At 44.6% G+C, this 24,747-nt stretch overlaps 1 protein-coding gene across 1 annotated transcript in view; it reads left to right on the top strand.

Moving 5' to 3' along the window:
• The window catches only part of dnajc17 (DnaJ heat shock protein family (Hsp40) member C17), a 59,160-nt gene that overhangs the window by 19,227 nt on the left and 15,186 nt on the right, over nt 1-24,747 (top strand). Inside the window, exons 2-10 of the mRNA XM_021574450.3 lie at nt 2,097-2,166; nt 6,808-6,866; nt 6,989-7,076; nt 7,267-7,343; nt 9,032-9,158; nt 12,425-12,474; nt 15,107-15,184; nt 17,429-17,509; nt 18,193-18,330. Of these exons, the coding sequence (XP_021430125.2) occupies nt 2,097-2,166; nt 6,808-6,866; nt 6,989-7,076; nt 7,267-7,343; nt 9,032-9,158; nt 12,425-12,474; nt 15,107-15,184; nt 17,429-17,509; nt 18,193-18,330 (768 nt within the window). The remainder of the gene's footprint in view (nt 1-2,096; nt 2,167-6,807; nt 6,867-6,988; nt 7,077-7,266; nt 7,344-9,031; nt 9,159-12,424; nt 12,475-15,106; nt 15,185-17,428; nt 17,510-18,192; nt 18,331-24,747) is intronic.

Raw genomic sequence — 24,747 nt, 5'->3', positions numbered from 1 at the left:
GCTTGTTGTTATTGCAGGCAATCTCAACGCTGTGCGTTACAGGGAAGACATCTTCTTCCCTCATGTGTTACCCTTCCAGTAGGCTCATCCTGACATGACCCTCCAGCATGACAAGAATGAACCTCGAGCAATACTGCTCGTTCTGTGCGTGATTTCATGCAAGACAAGAATGTCAGTGTTCTGTTATGGCCAGCGAAGAGCCTTGATCTCAATTCCATTGAGCACGTCTGGGACCTGTTGGATTGGAGGGACTAGGGCCATTCCCCCCCAGAAATGTCTGGGAACTTCCAGGTGCCTTGTACTCCTTCTCCTTCTTACCCTCCCTCTATCTTTTTCTCTAGCTGTTAATTTCCTAAGGCCAGATCAGTGTAATTAAGGAGGATGGCGGAAGAGTGGGGTAACATCTCACAGCAAGAACTGGCAAATCTGGTGCAGTCCATGAGGAGGAGATGTACTTAATGCAGCTGGTGGTCACACCATATACTGACTGTTGCTTTTGATTTTGACCCCCCCCCCCTTGTTCAGGGACACATTATTCCATTTCTGTTAGTCACATGTCTGTGGAACTTGTTCAGTTTATGTCTCAGTTGTTGAATCTTGTGTTCATACAAATATTTACACATGTTAAGTTTGCTGAAAATAAACGCAGTTGACTGTGAGAGGACTTTTCTTTTTTTGCTGAGTTTATTACCATATCCTTTTCAGTTCACTAACAGTCAGTCAGTCAGTTAGTCGGTCTGCACAGTATGTTCTGGCACATTCCTGTTAGTGCAAAACAATAGACACACAGGGAAATGTTGCATTTGCCGGAGTAGATGGCATCCAATGCAAAAGTTCCAGGCCTGCAGAACAGAAAGGAGTCCCTGCTCTATCCAGTTCCAATGGACGGGATCTGATTGATTGGCAGCAAGGGTGAGAGGAGGAGGAGGTGAAAGGGGGAGGTGAAAGCATGCAGAATGCTGACAGGGCTGATTACTAGTGAGGTCTGTACTGAGGATAGAGGAGTGGTTTGAAAAGCTGGGTGCTCTGCACTTCCTGTCTCTTTAGAGAGCTGCTCTCTCTCTCTCTCTCAATGTGCCCTACTTCCTCGCTGGAGGAGTAGACTTCGCCTAATGAAAAACATGTCATTAACTCGTGCAGAAGGGCCGAAGAAACGCGGTTAACATTCCAGAGAACAACAGAGTAAAAAAAAAAAAGGACTAAAACCTCACTTAAGATTGCAATGCTCCAAAGTATTGTTTTGTTTCCTAATTTGGTCGCTCATATTTTAACATGTTTTGGCTTGAGACCCAAGATATGAATGGCTGCCTTCCCAATTTCGTGATGACAATGGCACGCTGTTTGCATGTTATTGTAACTTTTTTTCCTGGCCCCAATGAAGCTAAGCTCATCCTCTCCTGTTGACACAGTCCACATTTATCCTTCTTGAAAAAGCATTGTCAGCATAAAGGTGACAGCAGTCAAGTCAATCTTTATTTACAGTACATTATCACAAGCACAGCAAAGGATGGGTGCAGATGGGGCCCCCCAGTGAAACTGAATCTAAACTCCCTATCAACCACTGAACACTTTTCCACCCCCTGTAGTTTTATCAATCTTTTACTATTTTTATTATGTTTCCAGGGGACCATAATTTTTATGCACATTTACGTTTCGTGCCAGTGATGGCATGCAAAAGAGTAATTGGTGTTGGAGATATATTTCAGCGATTCTAGATTGCCAAGCTGCATACAGCGGTTTAGAATATTCAGGAAAAACAACCCTGTAGGCGTTATTTTGAAACAACAACAGTATACAGTCGCTACCACAAAGTTCAACCAAGCTGAAAAAAATGAAGAACTAACTGTATGCATCTACAAAAATATTCATCCACTCTTGGGACAGTTTTTTTTGGCTGGAGGTTATTGGACAAGGGTGACTTGTTTTTTGACTGGAAAATTCACCACAGATAAACATTTTTATAGTTTCAATAGACATCTGAACATAGTGGACTGGGGCATTACAATGAGAATAATAATGTGCTGACCTAAGTCCATGCATACTGAAAAAGTAAATACTCGATAACTCTGATTTAACTTTCCCATTTTCTCCTGTAGATCAAGAAAGCCTACCGACAGAAAGCCTTGACATGCCATCCAGACAAGAACCCAGACAACCCAAAAGCAGGTTAGTGAAAAAGACATGGCACAAGTAAAGCTTAGGTACAATTCCCATTTCTCCTCACCTTGTATGTCAGCTTTCTTCCTCTGTAGATGATTGTAAAACCTGAACACCATCACCACCAGCCACATCCATGATTCTGACCAGACACCAATTGAGAGAATAGCGTGTGTTCAGTGTCTTGTATTACTAGGAGGTTAACATGGATATTCATGTCCTGTGTGCAGTGTCCCTGTCAACAGGGACCATGCTGAAGTCTCCTCTTTAAAGGCTCACCCTAAAGGTGTCAGCAAGCTTCATTTCGGCTGGTGCCTAGCCAAGCTCAGCAAACCGAATGACTCGTTTCCTTGCAGACTCCCTTAAAAGACCTTGCCTTGAAAAATGAGAAAAAAGTGGCAATAATAACGTTTGTCCAGTTTCAGACGCCGTAGCCAGTATACACTTCCTCAAAATAGTCAGAATTAATAACTCAATAAATCTGTTATTAATCTTGACGTTTTTTGATGAGGAGATCTTGGTCGCGCAATTTTGCATCCAACTAGGATGTTTGGTGCAATATTTCTCAAGTGAAAAAATGTGCATGAAGATGAGTTGTCTCTTGTTGAATGACAACAAAGACTTAATTGAAGAATCCCTACCTTTTGACCAATCGCCGATAAGGGGGCTTAGACTTCGGCTACCGACCTTGGCTTAGCACAATAAAAAATGTAGTGTGCCCGAACGGCTGAAAAACCCTTTGTCGAAGTCCAAAACTAACAAAAAACACAAAATGTTGTCATAATATACAGTGCCTTCAGAAAGTATTCAGACAACTTTTCCCACATTTTGTTAGGTTACAGCTTATTTAAAATGGATTAAATTGTGTTTTGCCCTCATCAATCTACACACAATATCACATAATGACAAAGAAAAAAATGTTTTTTAGAAATCTTTTCTAATTTATTAAAAATAAAAACTGAAATATCACATTTACGTAATTATTCAGACCCTTTTACTCAGTACATTTGTATGCACCTTTGGCAGCAATTACAGCCTTGAGTCTTCTTGGGTATGACACTACAATCTTGGCTCACCTGTATTTGGGGAGTTTCACCCATTCTTAGGCTCCACAGCTATTTTCTGGTCTTTCCAGAGATGTTCGATCGGGTTCAAGTCCGGACTCAAGGACATGCAGAGACTTGTCCCGAAGCCACTCCTGCTTTTTTTTTAAACCTTAAAGCATGTGTTCATCAAGGATCTCTCTGTACTTTGCTCCATTCATCTTTCCCTTGATCCTGATTAGTCTCCCAGTCCTTGCTGCTGAAAAATATCCCCAAAACATGATGCTGCCACCGACCATTCTTTACCGTAGGGATGGTGTCAAATTTCCTCTAGACGTGACGCTTGGCATTCAGGCCAATAGTTACATCTTGGTTTCATCAGACCAGAGAATCTTGTTTCTCATGGTCTGAGTGTCTTTAGGTGACTTTTGTTAAACCCCAAGCGAGCAGTCATGTGCCTTCTACTGAGGAGTAGCTTCCATCTGGCCACTCTAACATAAAGGCCTGATTGGTGGAGTGCTGCAGAGATGGTTGTCCTTCTGGAAGGTTCTCCCATCTCCACAGAGGAACTCTTGAGCTCTGTCAGAGTGACCATCGGGTACTTGTTCACCTCCCTGACCAAGGCCCTTCTCCCTCGATTGCTCAGTTTGGCCGGGTGGCCAACTCTAGGAAGAGTCTTGGTGGTTCCAAACTTCTTCCATTTTAAGAATGATTGAGGCTACTGTGTTCTTGGGGACATTCAATGCTGCAGACAATTTTTGCTTCCCTTCCCCAGATCTGTGCCTCTACATGATCCTGTCTCTGAGCTCTACGGACAATTCCTTCGACCTCATGGCTTGGTTTTTGCTCTGACATGTACTGTCAAATGTGGGACCTTATATAGGCAGGTGGGACCTTATATAGGTAGCCTTTTCTAAATCATGTCCAATCAATTGAATTTACCACAGTTGGACTCCAAGTTGTAGAAACATCTCAAAGATGATCAATGGAAACCGGATGCATCTGAGCTCAATTTCGTGTCTCACAGCAAAGGGTCTGAATACTTATGTAAATACGTTATTTGTGTTTTCTAAAAACCTGTTTATGCTTTGTCAGTATGGGATATTGTGTGTAGATTGCTGAGGATTTTTAAATGTATCCATTTTAGAATATGTCTGTAACAAAATGTTAGTCAAGGGTCTGAATACTTTCCGAAGGCACTGTATGCACAAACTGTTCCGAACTATTTCGTTTGGGAAGCATGAGGACGCCTTAACCCTTGACTAGACTACGTAGGGCGGCAGGTAGTCTAGTGGTTAGAGCGTTGGACTTGTAACTGAAAGGTTGCAAGACCGAATCCCCGAGCTGACAAGGTAAAAATCTGTCCATGAACAAGGCAGTTAACCCACTGTTCCTAGGCCGTCATTGAAAATAAGAATTTGTTCTTAACTGATTTGCCTAGTTAAATAAAGGTCAAATAAAAAAAAACTCTACAGCCTGCTCCCCTCTGTGCCATGCTGCCAGACAGGCCGGCCACAGGCCTCTACAGACCGGCTAAGCAGAGCAGAGCCTTCCCACAAGCCCTCCAGCTACCCGGGCCAGTCCCAGCCAGACAGTATGACCAGTATGTTTGGGATCCAAATATATCCAATATCGCGATACTCGTTAGTTTTGTGACAAGGAAACAAAACACTTCGGATTTAACTTCTTTTAGAAAAACAGCCCTAAAAACAGCCCTTATGTTGGAAACAAACATTATGTTGTCATCCAAAGTCACATGTATTTTCCAAGCTATAGCACACTATTTTAAATACAGCAGGTTTTTAAAGGACCAAAAAGTTTTTCATTTATGCCATGGAAGAAGTATCGCAATACTGGTATCGTCCCAGCCCTAATGACCACCGTTTCCCCAGTCAGCCCCCTGGCCCATCGCAGCCTGTCACCAACAAACATGTCAACAATCAGTTTTGGAAATTTCTATATAATTCTGCGTCAGGTGAAAAAAGAAAGGCACCCTGGAAAAGGCCCATTTGTGAGGCATGTTTTCAAGTGAGGTTTGTGCGGTTGCTGGATGCCTTTTAACTCTTCCTGATTTAAGTTATAAACGGGAAACAATGGGGTAATAGGGGACTGAGTGGCATAAAATCGCTCTGTTTCACAGAAATGAAAAGTAGATGGTGAGGAATATGCACTTTCACATCACATGCAGTGATTTATCCACTCACATGAGAGGGTAAGAGCCCTGAGACTGTAGCCTGTAGTGGGATGGCGGGGGATGTTGAGGTGAGGTGGGGGTCATCTTCCATCCCCACCCTTATATATGCACCCTCTGTGCTGTGACAGTCTGAGCTGCACAGGCCAATGATTCAGCTAGCTCTATTCCATGTGCGTAGGTAAGTTGACCCGTCCACTTGCCACTTTCCTCACAGGGAGTAAAAGTATATGCCTGTTAGATAGAAGAAGAAAAAACTCCCATAAGTGAGTGATTAAGCTGGAGCAGTAGAGTGCGGTATTGGGGACGGTTATGGGCTGGGGGTTTGCGGTTCTGGGGCTGGAAGGTTGGATAGAGGCGAGCACCGGAGGTTTGCGTGGTACTCTTGATTGGCCCCGTGTCCCCTTAGGGCTCCCTAATGGGAGATGGATTGAGAGGCCCGGGTGAGTTTGTGGGAAAAGTGCGGGTGGATCATTAGAGGAACCCGATTTCGTGAGACTCCAGGCACATTTTAATGCAGGAAATGTCTCCATTTATCTCAGACACCACACAGAGCACACGCTGGCTTGTTTCTTAACCCTGCCTCGTTTCCGTCCTTTCCTCCACACTCCACCAAGTCTCTCCCCCCTCTCCCCTCCTCTGACCTCCCCCTGCATGTTAGCACCTCACTAAGATATCATTACCTTGTATTGTTAGCCTTTATTCCATTTGGTTGTTGTTTTTAAAGCTAACATTCTACACATACACTACAGTCCCCTCGATCACATCTTACCTTTAAGTCCTCACTGAGCAGGAATATGATATTGTATATGTTTCTATGTATAGGTAACTGACAAAATAAAGGAAACACCAAAAGTGTTTATATAGGGTGTTGTGCCACCACAAGCTGCCAGACCACATTCATGGGTGCCTTGAGGTAGATTCGACAAGTGTCTGGAACTCTTTTGGAGGGATGCGACAATTTTTTCCACAAGAAATTCCATAACTTGGTGTTTTGTTGATGGTGATGGAAAATGCTGTCTCAGGCGCTGCTTCAGAATCTCCCATCTCACACACACACACACACACACACACACACACACACACACACACACACACACACACACACACACACACACTCACAGTCACTGAGCTCTCTTTTTCTATCCAGTAATGGGTAACTAGCCATTTTTATGCATTACCCTAAGCATGATGGGATGTTAATTACTTAATTCATTCAGAAACCACACCTGTGTGGAAGCACATGCTTTTACTCATTTACTCAAGTGTGTCTTTTATTTTGGCAGTTATCTGTAAGTACAGCGCAGTATGTATAAATGAACATAGAAAGCAAAACAATCACTTATAAAAAGCCCGGTTAAAAAGGTGGCTTTTCGAAAGTGATTTATGACAGTGTCCTTGGTGTTTCCTCCCCAGCTGATCTCTTCCACCAGCTGTCCCAGGCCCTAGAGGTGCTGACTGATGCTGCTGCCAGGGTAAGACTTCTGTCCTTTCTGTCTGTCTGACACACACACCATCCATACCATCACCAGACCCTCTTTCTCTCTTCTCTCCAACTGTTCATCACATCAAACTGTCCTCCTCTCCTCTGTGTCAGGCTGCTTACGATAAGATATGCGCTGCCAAGAAACAAGCGGAGGAGAGAAACAACAAGCTAGATGCTAAGAGGAAGAAGATCAAGCTAGGTGAGCCCTCAGACCTGTGCATACTACAACTCAACAACTCTTCCCCTAAAAACACAAGACTGGCTATCAGGATGATGCTAACTGTGTGTGTGTGTGTGTGTGTGTGTGTGTGTGTGTGTGTGTGTGTGTGTGTGTGTGTGTGTGTGTGTGTGTGTGTGTGTGTGTTACTGTGTGTGTACGATTTTCACAGACTTGGAGGCCAGGGAACGCCAGGCTGAGGCACATAGTGCAGAGCAGTTCCAAAACACCAGAACACTAGAGGAGGAGGTAAGAAAGACGCAACTTCACAGCATCCTAGTTTCCTACTCTGACCCCAGAACAGATCATACAGGCACGGTTCACTTTCAATGTCAATCCCTCAACCAGACACATGGGCCTAGAGCAGTGAGGTGGATAAAACCATTCCAGGCATCCTGGAGAATGGATAAAGTAGAACGGATGCTTAGCTCACCCTAACTCCAAAACGCTGCACAGACACACAGTCAGCCCTAGAGTACAACTGTTCCAATCACTGGCTTAGTGAAGGTAAGACATACACAGCCACCTCTACTCTCCTCGATCCTCTCACACAGCCACCTCTACTCTCCTCGACCCTCTCACACAGCCACCTCTACTCTCCTCGACCCTCTCACACAGCCACCTCTACTCTCCTCGACCCTCCTCACACAGCCACCTCTCCTCTCCTCGACCCTCACACTGCCACCACTACTCTCCTCAACCCTCTCACACAGCCACCTGCACTCTACTCTCCTCGACCCTCACACCCTCTCACACAGCCACCTCTACTCTCCTCGACCCTCTCACACTGCCACCTCTACTCTATTCTCCTCGACCCTCACACCCTCTCACACAGCCACCTCTACTCTCCTCGGCCCTCACACCCTCTCACACAGCCACCTCTACTCTCCTCGACCCTCACACCCTCTCACACAGCCACCTCTATTCTCCTCGACCCTCTCACACTGCCACCTCTACTCTATTCTCCTCGACCCTCACACCCTCTCACACAGCCACCTCTACTCTTCTCGACCCTCACACCCTCTCACACAGCCACCTCTACTCTCCTCGGCCCTCACACCCTCTCACACAGCCACCTCTCCTCGACCCTCACACCCTCTCACACAGCCACCTCTACTCTCCTCGGCCCTCACACCCTCTCACACAGCCACCTCTACTCTCCTCGACCCTCACCCTCTCACACAGCCACCTCTACTCTCCTCGACCCTCACACCCTCTCACACAGCCACCTCTACTCTCCTCGACCCTCACACCCTCTCACACAGCCACCTCTACTCTCCTCGACCCGTCTCAGCCCTCAATTAACCTTTTATAACGCACGCTTTCTCAGGTTTCCTTTGATTGACCTTGAAATTCACTAAAAATTCGAGCAAATAACGGCCAAATCGGAAATATAGGTAGGAGCAAGCCCATGTAATGCTTTGTAGGTTAGCAGTAAACCTTGAAATCAGCCCTTGCCTTAACAGGAAGCCAGTGTAGATTTTTGTTGGTTCTAGATTCATTGCCATATCATTATTGATACACTTTGCTCGTGAAGTCAATGATAAATAAAAGGTTTGGGATGCTTTTCATTTGAGTCATGATGACTTGCATTCAACCTGTTAAATGCATGCAATTATGGACCATGTGTTGTGACTGACTGGGAGTGATCACCAGTGGGTGGCAGTATTCTATTCTAAGTATAGTAATGAGCTAGTGGTACTGCACATTGGCTGGTGTTACTGCAGTTCATATGGTTGTGGATTACTGTCCAACCAAGTAAAAGACCACAATCCTTAATAGGCATAGTAAAAGTGCTGATTCATTATGATTTAAAGGACAAAATTGATCCTAGATCACTACTCCTACTCCGAGACACTTTGTGAATACTGGCCCGGAACCTATCCTTGAGAGAAGGATGTTCCTTGTTGTTAACCATGAGGTAATTGTCCTGTCAGATTGCCCGTCTGCGAGAGGAGGGCTCCAGGCAGCTGCAGGAGGAACAGAGGCTGATCAAAGAACAGATCCGGAGGGAGAGCGAAGCACAGCTCCACCACACAGGCACAGCAGACTACACAGCTACAGGTACACTACTCAACCACACCAGTCACTCATCATCGCAGTACATTTTACTACCTTGTTACCCACGGAGTTTGGATTACAATGTTCATTCTACTTCTATGGCTGGCACACTTACCATATAACCGTGTAACCGACGGTTATGGATGAAGACTGTCATGAAAATAAAATAACTATCATAAAATGATCAAATCAATATTTTTGTAACGAATAGCTGACTGAAGACGGGACGGCCGAGCATTCGTGCCGTTGAGTCCGTTTCTGGAATAACACTCTTAACAACATGATGAAACTTTGTTGCTCCTTGCTGAAACAAGCAAGGTGTTGTAGCAAATGATTAATAGAATGGGCTTGGAACCTCTCACCCTGGCAAGGGCCACCCACCAAAAAATACATTCTGTGACTAGGGCTGTTTCGGTGACCGTATTACCGACACACCGGAGGTCACAAGTCATGAAGGCAGTCAAATTCCACATGACTGTTTAGTCTCGGTAATTAGGCTTCTCCAAGCTCTGATTCTGCTGCTGGTCATTAGTAGCCTACCAAACTTGCTAACTGCCTGGTACTCAGCACTCTATTGTCCCTCTAATCACTCTGACATCAACCCAAATGTAATCTGAAATCTAATCAAACACTTCATGAGACCCCATGAGCTCATATTGCACAACATTTCTATAGGTTATGTAATTGTGGGAGAAAAGAGTGTGATGGCTGCTAATAAGAAAACGAGGATCTCATCAGCTTTCTATAGGCTAGGCCTACTATATTTATTTCTCAACTTTTCTAATATTAAGCACATTGCTTGTCTTTACAACATGAGTACAGCCTACCTGGCTAACATGAAAATAAACCATGGGGAAAAGCTTCCTCCATTTGCTATTTAAGTGCATATATTACATATTTTTCCCCCGCTGCCCCTGTTTTGATACAGGTGCATGATAATTGTCTATTCTTAATCAAAACAAATGTCACACATATATATTGTTTAGTGTATATATAAAGACCAGATTAAATCAAGAATAGTCGAATGGGTGACAATAATAGCAGATTATATACAGATTTGTACCTTGTCAGCTCGGGGATTTGAACTTGCAACCTTCCGGTTACTAGTCCAACACTCTAACCACTAGGCTACCCTGCCAAATCATATATTATCACTTGTGAATGATGCCCAGCATAAGAAACAAAGCCTTTTTTTTTCTCTCCCCGAATAGTAGTCGCACATCTCATGGAGCCTAGCCCATTTTCAAGTTTGGGGAAGATCATTTTCACCGTAAATGTTCCTTTTATAATAAAAGCATTACATGCATAATTGCATTTGTGGTCACTTTTGATAATGGTGTTTTCCTGCTAATGGAACATTCCCGCTTATAGCCTACTACCATGTGCGCATTGCTGCGCTTATAGTGTGAAGAAATAGCCTAATAGTTTATCAACATTTTATGCTAAACGTTCTGATCGGTTTCATCAACCACATTGCATGAAAAAGTTTTTGTTGATGCTAGTGGTTGTATTAATTTGGGATCTATCACATCCCACAACTGTCCCAGACTATGTTTGGAATATTTATTTCTCACACAGAATAGAATAGGTCAACTTTTGTACTATGGGGGATTGTATATTGACATAGGCTAGTGCTTTTGCTGTTCTTTAGGCCTACTCATCTTGTTGACTGACAAAAAGTAAATGTGGACAGTTCTTCCAATATCTTCAATATGCACCTCAGAATTGGATAAAGACGTGTGCAGTTGGATCCCGGATGTGTCGGTCTTCACTTGTAGCCTGTGAGAGAGACCCGATCACATGACAGAGAGCCGTGTGAGTGAGAGACGTTTCTGATTGTGCAGCACACTCAGGGAAAAGGGCAAAATGCAGCACTCCGGGCCGCAAAAGGCATGGATTCTTTTAGGGTGCATTACGGCCACAAAGGGGATGCCGCCGTGAAAGTGTTTGTCAAATTGAATGAGAGACTATTGGAGTGTGTACAGCCTGCGCAAGAAACAAAGCAGGGCTCATGCCTTTTCAAGCAACTTTTTTTCAAAATGTTTTTGCTATTTGAACGGGGTTAAAAAAAAGGCCTGGGTTAAACAAAAGGCACGAATAAGAATTTGTTCTTAAACTGACTTGCTTAGTTATATAATTATTTAACTAAGCAAGTCAGTTTAAGAATTCTTATTTGCAATGACGGCCTAGGAACAGTGGGGTAACTGCCTTGTTCAGGGGCAGAACAAAATATTTTTACCTTGTCAGCTCAGGGACTTGATCTAGCAACCTTTCAGTTACTAGTCCAACTCTAACCACCAAGCTACCTGCCATCAACCCCTTGAACGGCTATTACAGAGACCAAGGTCATTTGGCTGGCCAATTACTGTTATCCAAAATTCCATGACTATCACCGCCCTATCTACTACCTCTAATTATATGCTGTTGCACATGGTGCTGTCTATGAGACCCACTGCTAAGTCTGTCTACTGAACTAGGCCAGTCAACAGGGCAGTGAGTGGCCAGTTGGCCAGATATTACACAGTACACAGCTCATCTGGACAGAACAACAATGGCATGTTCTTTGACTTTTTTAATGTTATGCTGCTTAGGAACACAACTGTTTGGACTATTTGTAGGAAAGGCCTATTTTTGTTCATTAGCAAAGAAATAACCTGGCTGCATAATACAGATCTGACAGACTCATATAGCGCTTCATCATCTGGTCCACAAGGTATCCTTTTACATTTTAATATCATATGCATTTGGGGGAAAAAGATGCTTGTTCTGGGCTGGAGCCATGAGAAACCATGGATGGTCTAGTAAAGGGTGATGGGAGTCAGCGTTGTGGGAGATGAGGTCTTGGCCTGGCCCCCCCATTGCTGCTGCACATTAAGTCAGGCAAGTTCAGCACGTCGTCACTGAGATCTTCTCTGCTCGCACGCTATTGGGCCTCTCCAGGCCTCTGCGGCGAGGCCTTCCTGGAACAACGCCCTGTTACGGCTCTCGAGGCACCCGGCAGGTCTGCAGGCTTGGGGTCGGGGCGAGTACAGTACTGCGGAGAGATGAACAACCCAAGACTGATCATGTATGACCTGCGGTGATGCGAGACAACCGATCCTGTCCGTCTCCCAACGGAGAGACAACAATGTTTTGACCACTGTGACAGAGCCCTCCCCGTCCTCGACCAACTGCACGTCTCATTCGTCTTTTGAGATTTTTTGTCTGCTTGAATGAATAATTTTTTCTTTGTCTTTCTCTCTCTCTCCCTTTCCTTCACTGTCTTCCAGACGCAGCATTTGGAAGGCATTCCAAGAGCAATGTGACCCCCAAATTAAAAGTAAGTTCTAATATTGCTTTTAGTCAGGGGATTGGAAGAGGGGTCAGTATTTAGGGTAGAGATTTCTGGCGAAGGAACAAGAGAGTAGGGGGGAGGAGAGGGAGAAGAGTCTTCGTACTGGTTTCCTCCTGAGGAATCTCTGAAGTGAGTGGCTGGAATCTCCTAAGGTATTTAATTTGTAAGTGGTTTATGATGGAAACCAAGACATTTGAGATCTAATGGAGAGTACATACACTCCTCCTCCTCCACCCTGTTCCTCTCCTGTACTGTACAAATTGTATTCATGTACTGTGCATGTGAATATTATTCCATACATTACTCTGAGGGGCAGTTGTGTCTGTTAGCTGGTAACATGCAATAATGTCAATATCAAAGTCAGACTTCAGTTAGTAATGTTGTTATAGAACAATATTGCTAGATGTAAATGAATGACATCTGTGTCTTTTTTTAAGCTACAACATTCAAGCGGTATTGTTCCTGGCCCTAGAGCGTTGTTCTTTCCCTCAGTATTCTAATACAACAGGCTCAATTCTGGCTATGTTGTCAGTCCTTTATCTTTCAATCTGAGACGGAAAAAAATTGCTTCATATTTAAATTTCCCCACAACAGAAATGTAATAATTTTCGCTAATATTTTCGTATTTTATTTTGGGGTGGAATAAAGTCCAAAACTACTGGGGGACATTGACGCTTACGTTTCTAACGGTCCTCAAAGAGTAGATTTCAACAGTGCTATTTGGAAGTTGACCATACACCATTCTTGTCCTCCCCAGTGTGGGGAGAGGGAAATATGACCTCTGATTATGCATTGTTATTTTTTGTGTGAGGGTATTTGTTTTTGTTCTTACATCTTTAGTTATTTGTGGCTTGCAAGTGTGGGCATTAAATGTACCAGAGCAGTTGGGTACTGCCAGGGAACTCCAATCTCTTATAAGTTGTTTAGAATGCCAGTAACGTACACCGTAGCAACTTGCTGGAGCGGCCTGAACATTTGGGTATCACCCAAGATCTGCTCTGCCTTGTTAGAAGATTAATGGGGTACAAGGTTATTGTTGGGTAGAGGAGATTGGCCTTGGAAGGAGAAAGCACATTTTGGAAATAATTGTTAAAAAAAAGGTGTGGGTGGGGGGTGCAATTCCCAGAAAGGCTCTCCCTGACAGTGAACAGAGTTCTGCCCTGGTCCGGTTACTCGTTGCTTGCCATTTCTAATTCTGCTCCATTAGTTAGCGAGATACGGTCTTGACACTGCTGAGTTATGAATGAAATTAACCTGTTATGTAACATCTTACTCAGAGAGCTAGACACTGGGAAGAAGAACCATTTACAATTTAAATGCTGTAGAGTTAACTTTCAGCTGTCAGCCAACGTTAGAGATCATGGCTTTATTACATGGTATTGGCTAACCAGGAGTTTGCTCAGAATAACTCTCACATATTTCTGTGTGATTGAGTGACCCTCGCATTAGCTGCGTGCCACACGTATTTGTCTAGCAGCAGGTGAGTCAGTCTGGTGTCTTCGGTCCAGATCCCAGTCTGACCTGTCTTAATTGTAGCCCTCCCCTAAGCACGTAAAGCTGACTGGAAATTGACTGCAGGTCTCCCAGGTGGTGGTGGTGGGTATGCTCCAAGAGCTGAACAATGTCCCCCTGGAGCGCTGCTCTGCTCCTCGGCCTGGCACGGGCTCAGTCCTGCTTAATCTACGCTTGTCATCAGAACATATGTTTGTTTGTTTTTTTCTCCTGGGGGCTGCAGGAGTGTGTGCTACACCACTGACTATAAATGAAGTATAACTGTAAGAAATCTAAGATGTATCGGGAGCCCCGGATATATACCGTATATATCCAGTTCCGTGCTTCAGCATTGTTTTTAGTTTGCTTTTGTGCTAGCTAAGTGGCTAGATGTAAAGATCAAGTTTCTTGGTTATAGCAGAGATATTCAATCCCCTCTTGGATCAAGATCCCTGTTGCCCCAAAACGATTTTGTTAAAAAAAAAATGCGCCCCTTGTGTGCACTTCCGGTAATACCGTATACCCCGGTATGGTACAGAAACGATATGACAGTATGAAAATCTAGAGACCGCCCAACCCTATCCATAACCCAAGACTGGCAGCTTTGGAAAACATTAGTACAGACTTCATGTAAGTAGGATCCATAACCCAAGACTGGCAGCTTTGGAAAACATTAGTACAGACTTCATGTAAGTAGGATCCATAACCCTAGACTGGCAGCTTTGGAAAACATTAGTACAGACTCCATGTAAGTAGGATTCATAACCATAGACTGGCAGCTTTGGAAAACATTAGTACAGACCCCATGTAAGTAGGATCCATAACCCTAGATTGGCAGCTTTGGGGAACATTAATACAGACCCTATGTAAGTAGGATCCATAACCCTAGACTGGCAGCTTTGGGGAACATTAGTACAGACCCCATGTAAGTAGGATCCATAACCCTAGACTGGCAGCTTTGGGGAACATTAATACAGACCCCATGTAAGTAGGATCCATAACCCTAGACTGGCAGCTTTGGGGAACATTAGTACAGACCCCATGTAAGTAAGATCATAACCAAAGGTGGGTTATCTGTCTCTCTCGGTTTTTCTTTCCTAATTTTTTTTTAATTCTCTCTTTTCAGTTGAAGTGGAAGTGTAAAAAAGAGGATGACACCAACGGCGGCTACTCTCAAGACTTTATTTTTAGCCTTCTATCAAAGGTGGGTGCCTTGAACTTGAATCACCAAGTATCACCACTTGGCTATAATTCAAAAGGCCATCGCCATTAAGTTGGCACACAGTTTATTTCTGAGAGCAACAGTTTCTCACACCTGCATCTCTTGGAAGGAGCTAAGACTCCTACTGTATGTCTCCGATCAAATGTTCTTATTTGAATGTGTAATTTCGCAGAAGAGACACTGGTTATATAATCATACTTGTAGAATATAGCTCTCAAGCTATGTGGTGTAAGACTGTCTGTGAGGGCTTGTCCCCTGCTGCATCACAGACCTGTATCTGTCTGTGAGGGCTTGTCCCCTGCTGCATCACAGACCTGTATCTGTCTGTGAGGGCTTGTCCCCTGCTGCATCACAGACCTGTATCTGTCTGTGAGGGCTTGTCCCCTGCTGCATCACAGACCTGTATCTGTCTGTGAGGGCTTGTCCCCTGCTGCATCACAGACCTGTATCTGTCTGTGAGGGCTTGTCCCCTGCTGCATCATAGACCTGTATCTGTCTGTGAGGGCTTGTCCCCTGCTGCATCACAGACCTGTATCTGTCTCCAACTCGCCTGTGATGAGACCTGCCTGGTGTCCAGCTCGCTTTTGAGCTCTGCATGACATCAGTGTTTTAGATGGTTTTATTTTTCCCTTTATACAAGCCCCATTAAGTTTTGTAGCAGTGAAAGGGCTTAGGGCAATGCAGTGCCCTCTTAGTGGTGCACGCCATTGTTAGTGTCCCTGCTACTGGGCGGGTTTAGCAGTGCCAGGGGAGTCGCTAGGAAATGTGCTCTTCTCATGCAACCGTGTACCACCTCGAACTGCAACCAGCTAATGGGAGTTTTGGTGGGGCGTAGGTCGTGCAGGAATGAGGATAGGTCAAGTCCAAGTGTCACTGACGTCAAACGGAAGGAAAGCTTTGAATTTCTCCTCCGCACGCACTCAATGTACAGTCAGGCGTGGGAGGCTGGGTCAGAGGATTGTGGGAAAAGGAGTGTTGTTGTTTTTGCTAAAGTAAAGAGTGACATTTAAAAAACAACTTAACGCTATTTGCAATGGCAAGCTTCTCCGATGAGTGGCAGGTAATGCTTGAGTAGGAGTAGCCGCCCATGTGTGGGAAAGGGGACTGTGTGTGTTTTGGACTCACGCAACCTTACGACTTCTCTGGAGGGGAGAAGAAATACATATTAAAATATTTGGATTTATGAAATAGGGGTCTACAGAGACTCCCGTTTGTCACTGTTGGCACGCTGTAGAGTGTCCACGTCCATTAGCATTCCTGGCCTGTCCTTTTCCCAGAGAAGCAGATTCCTGGTAATGGGATTCTCAGAGGCCTCCTTGCTGAGACTGCTCTCTAGAAGTGGGCTTAATGAGAGCGGCCCTGTATTTCAGGTGACATACTGTATGAGCCGTGGGCCCTGTCTCTGCTGCAGGCCTTTACCCAGAGGAGCCCAGCCTCCATCAACCTCAATCAGCCAAGAGCCTCTGTAATTATAAGTGCAGCTGAGAGAGATCAGCTTTTACTCCTGTCAGAGACCTAGTCCAAATCCTGTCTCCACTCTCCAGCTCCTCTCTCTGTCTTTGTCTCTCCGTGTGTGTGTGTCAGAGGTCAGTGGTTGACCCAGGCTGGACTGTTCCTCCCCTGTACTCCCCTGCATCTGACGTACTGGCAGGCAGCTGGACAAGGGCCTTGGCTAATTTCAGTTTATACCAAAACATGTTTTATAGAGTTTTCTCACCACACATAGAGTAGGCTTACTGAAGAAGTCCAGGATACTGTCTTGATACTAAGAACATGCTAAAAGTTGTTTATGTTGACGTGTCCCAGACATTTCTGCTGTGGTAGAATGTTACTGAGGTTGATCTTTTTCTGGAAATGAATCATAAAAAAAAAATACATTAGGGTTCATGTCATTTTTAAAATCACATTTAGGGATGATATGTTTCTCATTCCCTCTAACAGTATGGGTCCCTCTCACTATCTCTCAAGGGACCAAATCACAGGATGTCCTACGTATAGTTGTTATTGTGTAACTTGAAAACTCAGCCATTACAAGTGTGTACTCTAACATTGTCATTGGAGGTGGTGGTCCATAAACTGATGTGATGGGATTTAAGCTTTAGAGTCCTGTCTGGTCATCTGTTGGGTTTTTCTTGCTGGTTTTAATGATGCCCATTTTTCTGGTTCTGTGTTCTACTTTGAGAATACATTGTGTACTAACTGTCTGTGTTTCTGTGGCTGTTTCAGTATGGCGACGTTTTAAATGTTCTCATATCCAGGAAGAAGAGAGGAAGTGCTGTGGTAGAATTTGAAACCGTAAAAGCAGCTGTAAGTATTCTGGTTCATATATTATACACGCTCATCTCATTTCCTTTTGAAAAGTCACTGAAATCAACCAATACCCACCAGATTTTACTGATTGGCCATTTCTTTACCATTTGGTTTGCACTGAGCATTATGCGTCTCAACAACTTCCCAGCCCAAGGCCCCTAGTTTTCCACACACATGATGACATTCTCATCATCTTGTAGTGTGTGTCTGTTACAGAACAGAGGAGTTGACAGAACAGAGTGTTCTGATGGGAACCAGGAGGACAGAAGGGCTGAGCCGCCTCATTGTTCAGACCACCTGAGTCCTCTGCTCCTTTGCTGTCACATGCTGTTTTGTTGTGGGCTCTGGTGCGATGTGTGGTTCCCCTCAACAGAACATTTCTGCTGTCCCCTGGGGAGCCAGACTCTGGGCCTGCGGTCGCCTTCTTGCTGTCTGGAGATCTCGGGGTCCCTACGCTGCTTGGGGGGGGTTGGGGTATCCAAAGTTCACCCCACATGTGCGTTTCAAATACACAAGGCAAAACCCCACACAACGGCTGGGGTGGAAGACACAACTAACTCTATAGAGCTGAGAGGAGTAGAGAGGTTGATGTAGCTCCATTAGTGGTGCTGGGGAAAAAATGGCCTGTCAGCAGATCGTGTCACACTGGGGCCTAACGTTACTCCGTTGTTTCTCTCCAGGAATTGGCATATAAGAACGAGAGTGGCCTTACAGCAAACCCACTGAAGATCTCTTGGCTTGAGGGACAGCCTGAAGTCATCACCCCAGTGGTGTCGCAGGTTCAGCAAACATCTGGACAGTACTTCCCACCTAAACAGGTATGTAACCAAGGGCAACCGCCACCACAAGTAGGGCAACCTCTCCCCAATGTGCTTAGTCCTAATTCTCCTTCACTCCCATCAATGATAATGTAAGCCCTATGTTGCCAAATATCTCCACGTTGTTGGCTTCCAATCCAAATAACATTTCCTAAACACCATCCCGCAAAGAGAGGTATGTAAACTTCTGCGGTTTTAATTTTGTATCAGCGAGAAAATATTGCCCATGCACTTGCACTCTCCTTGTCTGGCCCAGAAAAATGTGTTTGGTTAAATGGTCTTAGGTTTGTTTGGCTTGGAGAAGCAGTGTGTTGGCCCGGCGATGGCCCGATCCCCTGGCCTGTCCCGCCTCTCATTAAGGCCTGACCCACCCGGGAGACCAATGGAATGCCTCACTCCATGAGAATCACACGGTAACCCAACATGACCAGCGTGCAGGCTGGCACGAGAGGGCTTTCTCTCTCTACCCAGAGTGGTACTCACCCCAGTCCGCCCACCTTTTTGCTAACCTCCTGGTCGGCTTTCATAACATGCATACTGGCAGTTTAGAGGCCTTTTCCAATCAGAATAATGTTGTAGCACAGTTGGGAAATGTAGGTGGACGATGAAGGTGATCTGAGTCAGTTTGAGGAGTACAGGAAGTTTAAGCTTCTCTCTGGTCATGAGCTAGACATGACTCAGTCTGTCTGTGTCCATAATCACCATTACTTAGTTTCACTGCTGTGGTCATTTAGGCCTAATAATAATAATAATAATAACGCTGACTTTGTTTATAAAGAGCTTTTCCATACATTTGGTCTCGGGTCTGCATGGATGGACTGTTTCACCTCAGCACAGTAACTCAGGCCCCTCGTCAGGGTTAGCACGCCATGCAGGGTTCACAGCCCGGCCCGCGCATTGGGACTTGTCAGAGTAATGTTATTATGGTAACCGGTTTTACTGGTTAAAGCTATCCGATGCAGATTGCTTCATCTCTCGCAGAGTTTTTCAGGGCAGGGAACGAAAACAAAATGATTATAGCAGTGTAATTTTCACATTAGCCCTCAGTGAGAATGCTTCTCACTAAAGAGGCCCACATGACATAATGGGGATCCAGTGAATATTGGTAATATTGTCCCACATCTGGCCTGGGGTCAGTGGATACTGGGGAGAACCATGGAGGTCCTGGGCAGACTGTCTGGCCTGGGGTCAGTGGATACCCCAGGCCTTGTACTGTTATCATGTAATCTCCACCCGGCACAGGCAGAAGAAGACTGCCCACCCCTCAGAGCCTGGTTCCTCTCTAGATTTCTTCTTAGGTTCCTGCCTTTCTAGGGACTTTTTCCTAGCCACCGTGCTTCTGCATGCTTGCTGTTTTGGGGTTTTAGGCTGGGTTTCTGTATAGCACTTTGTGACATCAGCTTATGTAAGAAGGGCTTTATAGATACAGTGCCTTGCGAAAGTATTCGGCCCCCTTGAACTTTGCGACCTTTTGCCACATTTCAGGCTTCAAACATGAAGATATAAAATTGTATTTTTTTGTGAAGAATCAACAACAAGTGGGACACAATCATGAAGTGGAACGACATTTATTGGATATTTCAAACTTTTTTAACAAATCAAAAACTGAAAAATTGGGCGTGCAAAATTATTCAGCCCCCTTAAGTTAATACTTTGTAGCGCCACCTTTTGCTGCGATTACAGCTGTAAGTCGCTTGGGGTATGTCTCTATCAGTTTTGCACATCGAGAGACTGAAATTTTTTCCCATTCCTCCTTGCAAAACAGCTCGAGCTCAGTGAGGTTGGATGGAGAGCATTTGTGAACAGCATTTTTCAGTTCTTTCCACAGATTCTCGATTGGATTCAGGTCTGGACTTTGACTTGGCCATTCTAACACCTGGATATGTTTATTTTTGAACCATTCCATTGTAGATTTTGCTTTATGTTTTGGATCATTGTCTTGTTGGAAGACAAATCTCCGTCCCAGTCTCAGGTCTTTTGCAGACTCCATCAGGTTTTCTTCCAGAATGGTCCTGTATTTGGCTCCATCCATTTTCCCATCAATTTTAACCATCTTCCCTGTCCCTGCTGAAGAAAAGCAGGCCCAAACCATGATGCTGCCACCACCATGTTTGACAGTGGGGATGGTGTGTTCAGCTGTGTTGCTTTTACGCCAAACATAACGTTTTGCATTGTTGCCAAAAAGTTCAATTTTGGTTTCATCTGACCAGAGCACCTTCTTCCACATGTTTGGTGTGTCTCCCAGGTGGCTTGTGGCAAACTTTAAAGACACTTTTTATGGATATCTTTAAGAAATGGCTTTCTTCTTGCCACTCTTCGAAAAAGGCCAGATTTGTGCAATATACGACTGATTGTTGTCCTATGAACAGAGTCTCCCACCTCAGCTGTAGATCTCTGCAGTTCATCCAGAGTGATCATGGGCCTCTTGGCTGCATCTCTGATCAGTCTTCTCCTTGTATGAGCTGAAAGTTGAGGGACGGCCAGGTCTTGGTAGATTTGCAGTGGTCTGATACTCCTTCAATTTCAATATTATCGCTTGCACAGTGCTCCTTGGGATGTTTAAAGCTTGGGAAATCTTTTTGTATCCAAATCCGGCTTTAAACTTCTTCACAACAGTATCTCGGACCTGCCTGGTGTGTTCCTTGTTCTTCATGATGCTCTCTGCGCTTTTAACGGACCTCTGAGACTATCACAGTGCAGGTGCATTTATACGGAGACTTGATTACACACAGGTGGATTGTATTTATCATCATTAGTCATTTAGGTCAACATTGGATCATTCAGAGATCCTCACTGAACTTCTGGAGAGAGTTTGCTGCACTGAAAGTAAAGGGGCTGAATAATTTTGCACGCCCAATTTTTCAGTTTTTGATTTGTTAAAAAAGTTTGAAATATCCAATAAATGTCGTTCCACTTCATGATTGTGTCCCACTTGTTGTTGATTCTTCACAAAAAAATACAGTTTTATATCTTTATGTTTGAAGCCTGAAATATGGCAAAAGGTCGCAAAGTTCAAGGGGGCCGAATACTTTCGCAAGGCACTGTACATTTGATTGATTGGGGAGAACCATGGAGGTCCTGGGGAGACTGTCTGGGATCCAGAACACTACATCTCCCTCTTTCTCCCTCTATTTTTCACTCTGCTTCCTCTCCCTGTCTTTCTCCCTCTGCTGCCTCTTTCACCCTCCCCTCATTTTCTAATTTTCCCTCTCCCTCAGTGTGACCTGCTGCGATCACAGAGGAGCAGCAGTGCTGATACCTGCCTCTTTAACCTCCATCAATCCAGCCCCAGCAAAGCAGGGAGCCCAGGGACGCACACGCCTGACTTCACACTATGCGCCACTCTGTTTAACACTGGTCTGGGACCTGTTGCTGCACCTGGGCTCCCAAGTACCCACAGGCCCATGGAGATCCCTAGTATCACACACTGTAGCACATTTGGAGAGACATGGATGAGCCCTGTTGTACTCCTGTGCTGAGTGATTCTCTAAGTTTGTGAATCAAATCAAACCATTTGTCACGTAACGAATACAAGAAGTGTAGACCTTACCGTGAAATGCTTACTTACAAGCCCTTAACCAACAGTGCAGAGAAGAGTTAAGAAAATATTTACCAAATAAACAAAAGTATAACAATAACGAGGTTTTGTACAGTGGGTACCGAGTCAGTGTGCGGGGGTACAGTGGCAGAGAAAACAGTCTATGACTAGGGTGGCTGGAGTCTCTGAAAATTTTATGGGCTTTCCTCTGACACCGCCTATTATACAGGTCCTGGATGGCAGGAAGCCTGGCCCCAGTGATGTACTGGGCCGTACGAACTACCATCTGTAGCGTCTTATGTTCAGATGCCGAGCAGTTGCCATACCAGGCGGTGATGCAACCAGTCAGGATGCTCTCGATGGTGCAGCTGTAGAACTTTTTGATGATACAGGCCCTCTGTCAGACATGGGTGTGTTGGGTCAGGCGTTTCACCAGTTGGGACACCATGCAGAGACAATACTGTAGGGGTGGTGGTCCATTCACAACGTTCTTCTAAACATAAATAACCAAGCAGGGTAAGTAACAGAGGCCCTGTCCCAGCCGGGCCATGGTGCAGAGAATTGATCCCTATGCTCCAGACTAAACTCCCTTGTATTTCGATAGGATCTAGTTTCACCTCCTGAGTGTGCTATGTTTTGTATCACTGTACCGTGCCATAATAAATTATCATAATGAGAGGCTGTAAAATATGTATGGTAAATCATTCTGTGCTTGTGCTGTTTTTCAAACAGTCGGACTCTGTTGACATTTGATGTCAAGTTTTATTGAATGTCAGTGTGATGTACACAGTCAGCTGTGTGTCTGTTCCTGAAATACTGAGTGGATTACGTAATCTGTTAAGAATCGACTATACTGTCCCTACATAGATGGAATGGTGGTTTGCATGACAATGCGAAGTACACAGTTCAATTACGGTGGATGAGGTGTTCAAGCTGTCCCCCAGAACTCTTCACATTGCTGCCAGACTACATTCACACAGTGTCAATATGACTCATAGTTGTTAAGCCCTTACCTCCCAGAATCTCTTGAGTTTGGGGTCCACATCCAACCATCTGTATCCTCCCTATCAGTAGAACCTGCAGCATAATCATGTCTTTGGAAGTCATAAGTCATTGCATCCCCAATTTAGAACAATCGTTTAGCATATTGTCTTTTTAGAGTATTTATTCTGATAAAGACGCATCGCAATATTTGATACGACTCTGTTTATTTCATCTTTGAGGAAACTTAGACTTGGAGCCTGTCACAACATGAACCAGATGTAGCTTGTCATCTGTTCTAGGATGTTTTTGACATCATATCGGACCGGCTAGCTTCTTTCTGCTAAAGAAAGAGCACGCTCACCTACAATAGCCCCCGAGTCTGACTGGGTCCTGGGATGCTGCGCATAGTCCTGCTACAGTTGGCAGCTGGCTGCAGCACTGTACTCTTTCTGGACGGAGATAACAACTTCTAGTGTTCTGACTTCCTGGAAGAGTCCGTTTAGCAGCGAAAGGACTAATGTAACAGATTGTTTAATTTACCGCTGTTGCCAGCTGTTATCGGCATCAATTAATTTAACTGGGCTTTAGCTTAGACAGGGAATAGAGAAGGTGGTAACAGGACTATCTTAACACGAGGTCTGGGAGCAATGGAGACCACTGCATTTTTCTTCATGGGACAGTTAGAAGGAGCAAAAGGCCATGGGAGACTGTTTTTACATTGCTGACTCAGTGTTTTTCCTCTGTGGACTGAAGTTGAATTGAATCTCCTCAGACTTTTGTGCTCCTCTTCGATCTACTGTAACACATTGCATATGAACTTGATCAAATAGCTTGCTAGTTTTAATCAGCGGATGTTAAACTTTTGAGATCTTTTGATGGTTTTGTCTTCTTCTCCTCAAGGTTTTACGATGCCCAAGTGTATCATGGATATCATGCGAAGCAGTACTATTGTGAGCTACCTTGGCCCTAAATGTGTTTTTAAATGGGGGAGAAATGTGTGAACCGGTGGCTCTGTAATGTGTTCTGACACGATGTAGAGTTCCATAAACAATATCAGTTTCAGAAACGGAATGTCTCGCTTGTCAAAACAATATTTCCACCCCCCAAAAATGTCAGATTTATTTTTATTTTTATAAAAACCTCGTCTTTTGTAAGATGGCTTTCGTGGTATTCTGTATGATGGTGAGTTTGGAATTTGAGGGAAAAGTGGTCCCAGATATGATGGGGTACCTCACAGTTTAAAATGTTTTGCCAGTTGGCACTGTGCCAAGATAATTTGTCTTCCAATTACTCTTCTCACATCAGCCTTGTGAGTTTGGGCGCTTGTTGAGGATAAATTTATGTGACTTTTCGTGTGGAGGAGCCCAGTGCAGACGATGGGGTGTCGTATGGTCCAAGGACAGTCTGCGTGTGGGTGCTCTGTAGTTCTGTCTCTGAGCTCTGTCTGGGACAGTGGGACATTAGTCCCACTGTTCCAGAGGCGTGTTATGTCATTGAGGAGAGTCTGGGTAAGCGGTAATGTAGATTTAGGCACCAGGTTGGACAATGAAGGTATGGATGCTGATGAAGCATACGAGGTGGGCTTTCATAGGATTAGGTGAAAGGTGGGAAAGGAAGAGCTATCTTTTCTGGGCTTTGACAAGAATAAGAAACCATCATGTATGGTCCTCCTTTCCTGTCCTGAGCAAATTCTATCAAGACTCGTTAACCTAGAAAGCCAAGATGTCAATCTGATAAGGCCCAGGAAATCTGTCCGTTAACGTTCCTTATGAATGGATTACTTGTTCTGCTGGTTCAGGATATGTGGGGAATAAAGGTTGACTTTATCAAGCCCAACTTCATCTATTTAATAACCTTGCTGTGATGCAGGTGTGGTCAACACTGTGCATCATAAC

This window comes from Oncorhynchus mykiss, chromosome 19 (assembly GCF_057628025.1).
Source record: "Oncorhynchus mykiss isolate SJ-2025 chromosome 19, ASM5762802v1, whole genome shotgun sequence".
NCBI classification, from domain to species: Eukaryota; Metazoa; Chordata; class Actinopteri; order Salmoniformes; family Salmonidae; genus Oncorhynchus; species Oncorhynchus mykiss.
This window is presented reverse-complemented; position numbering and strand designations above follow the sequence as displayed.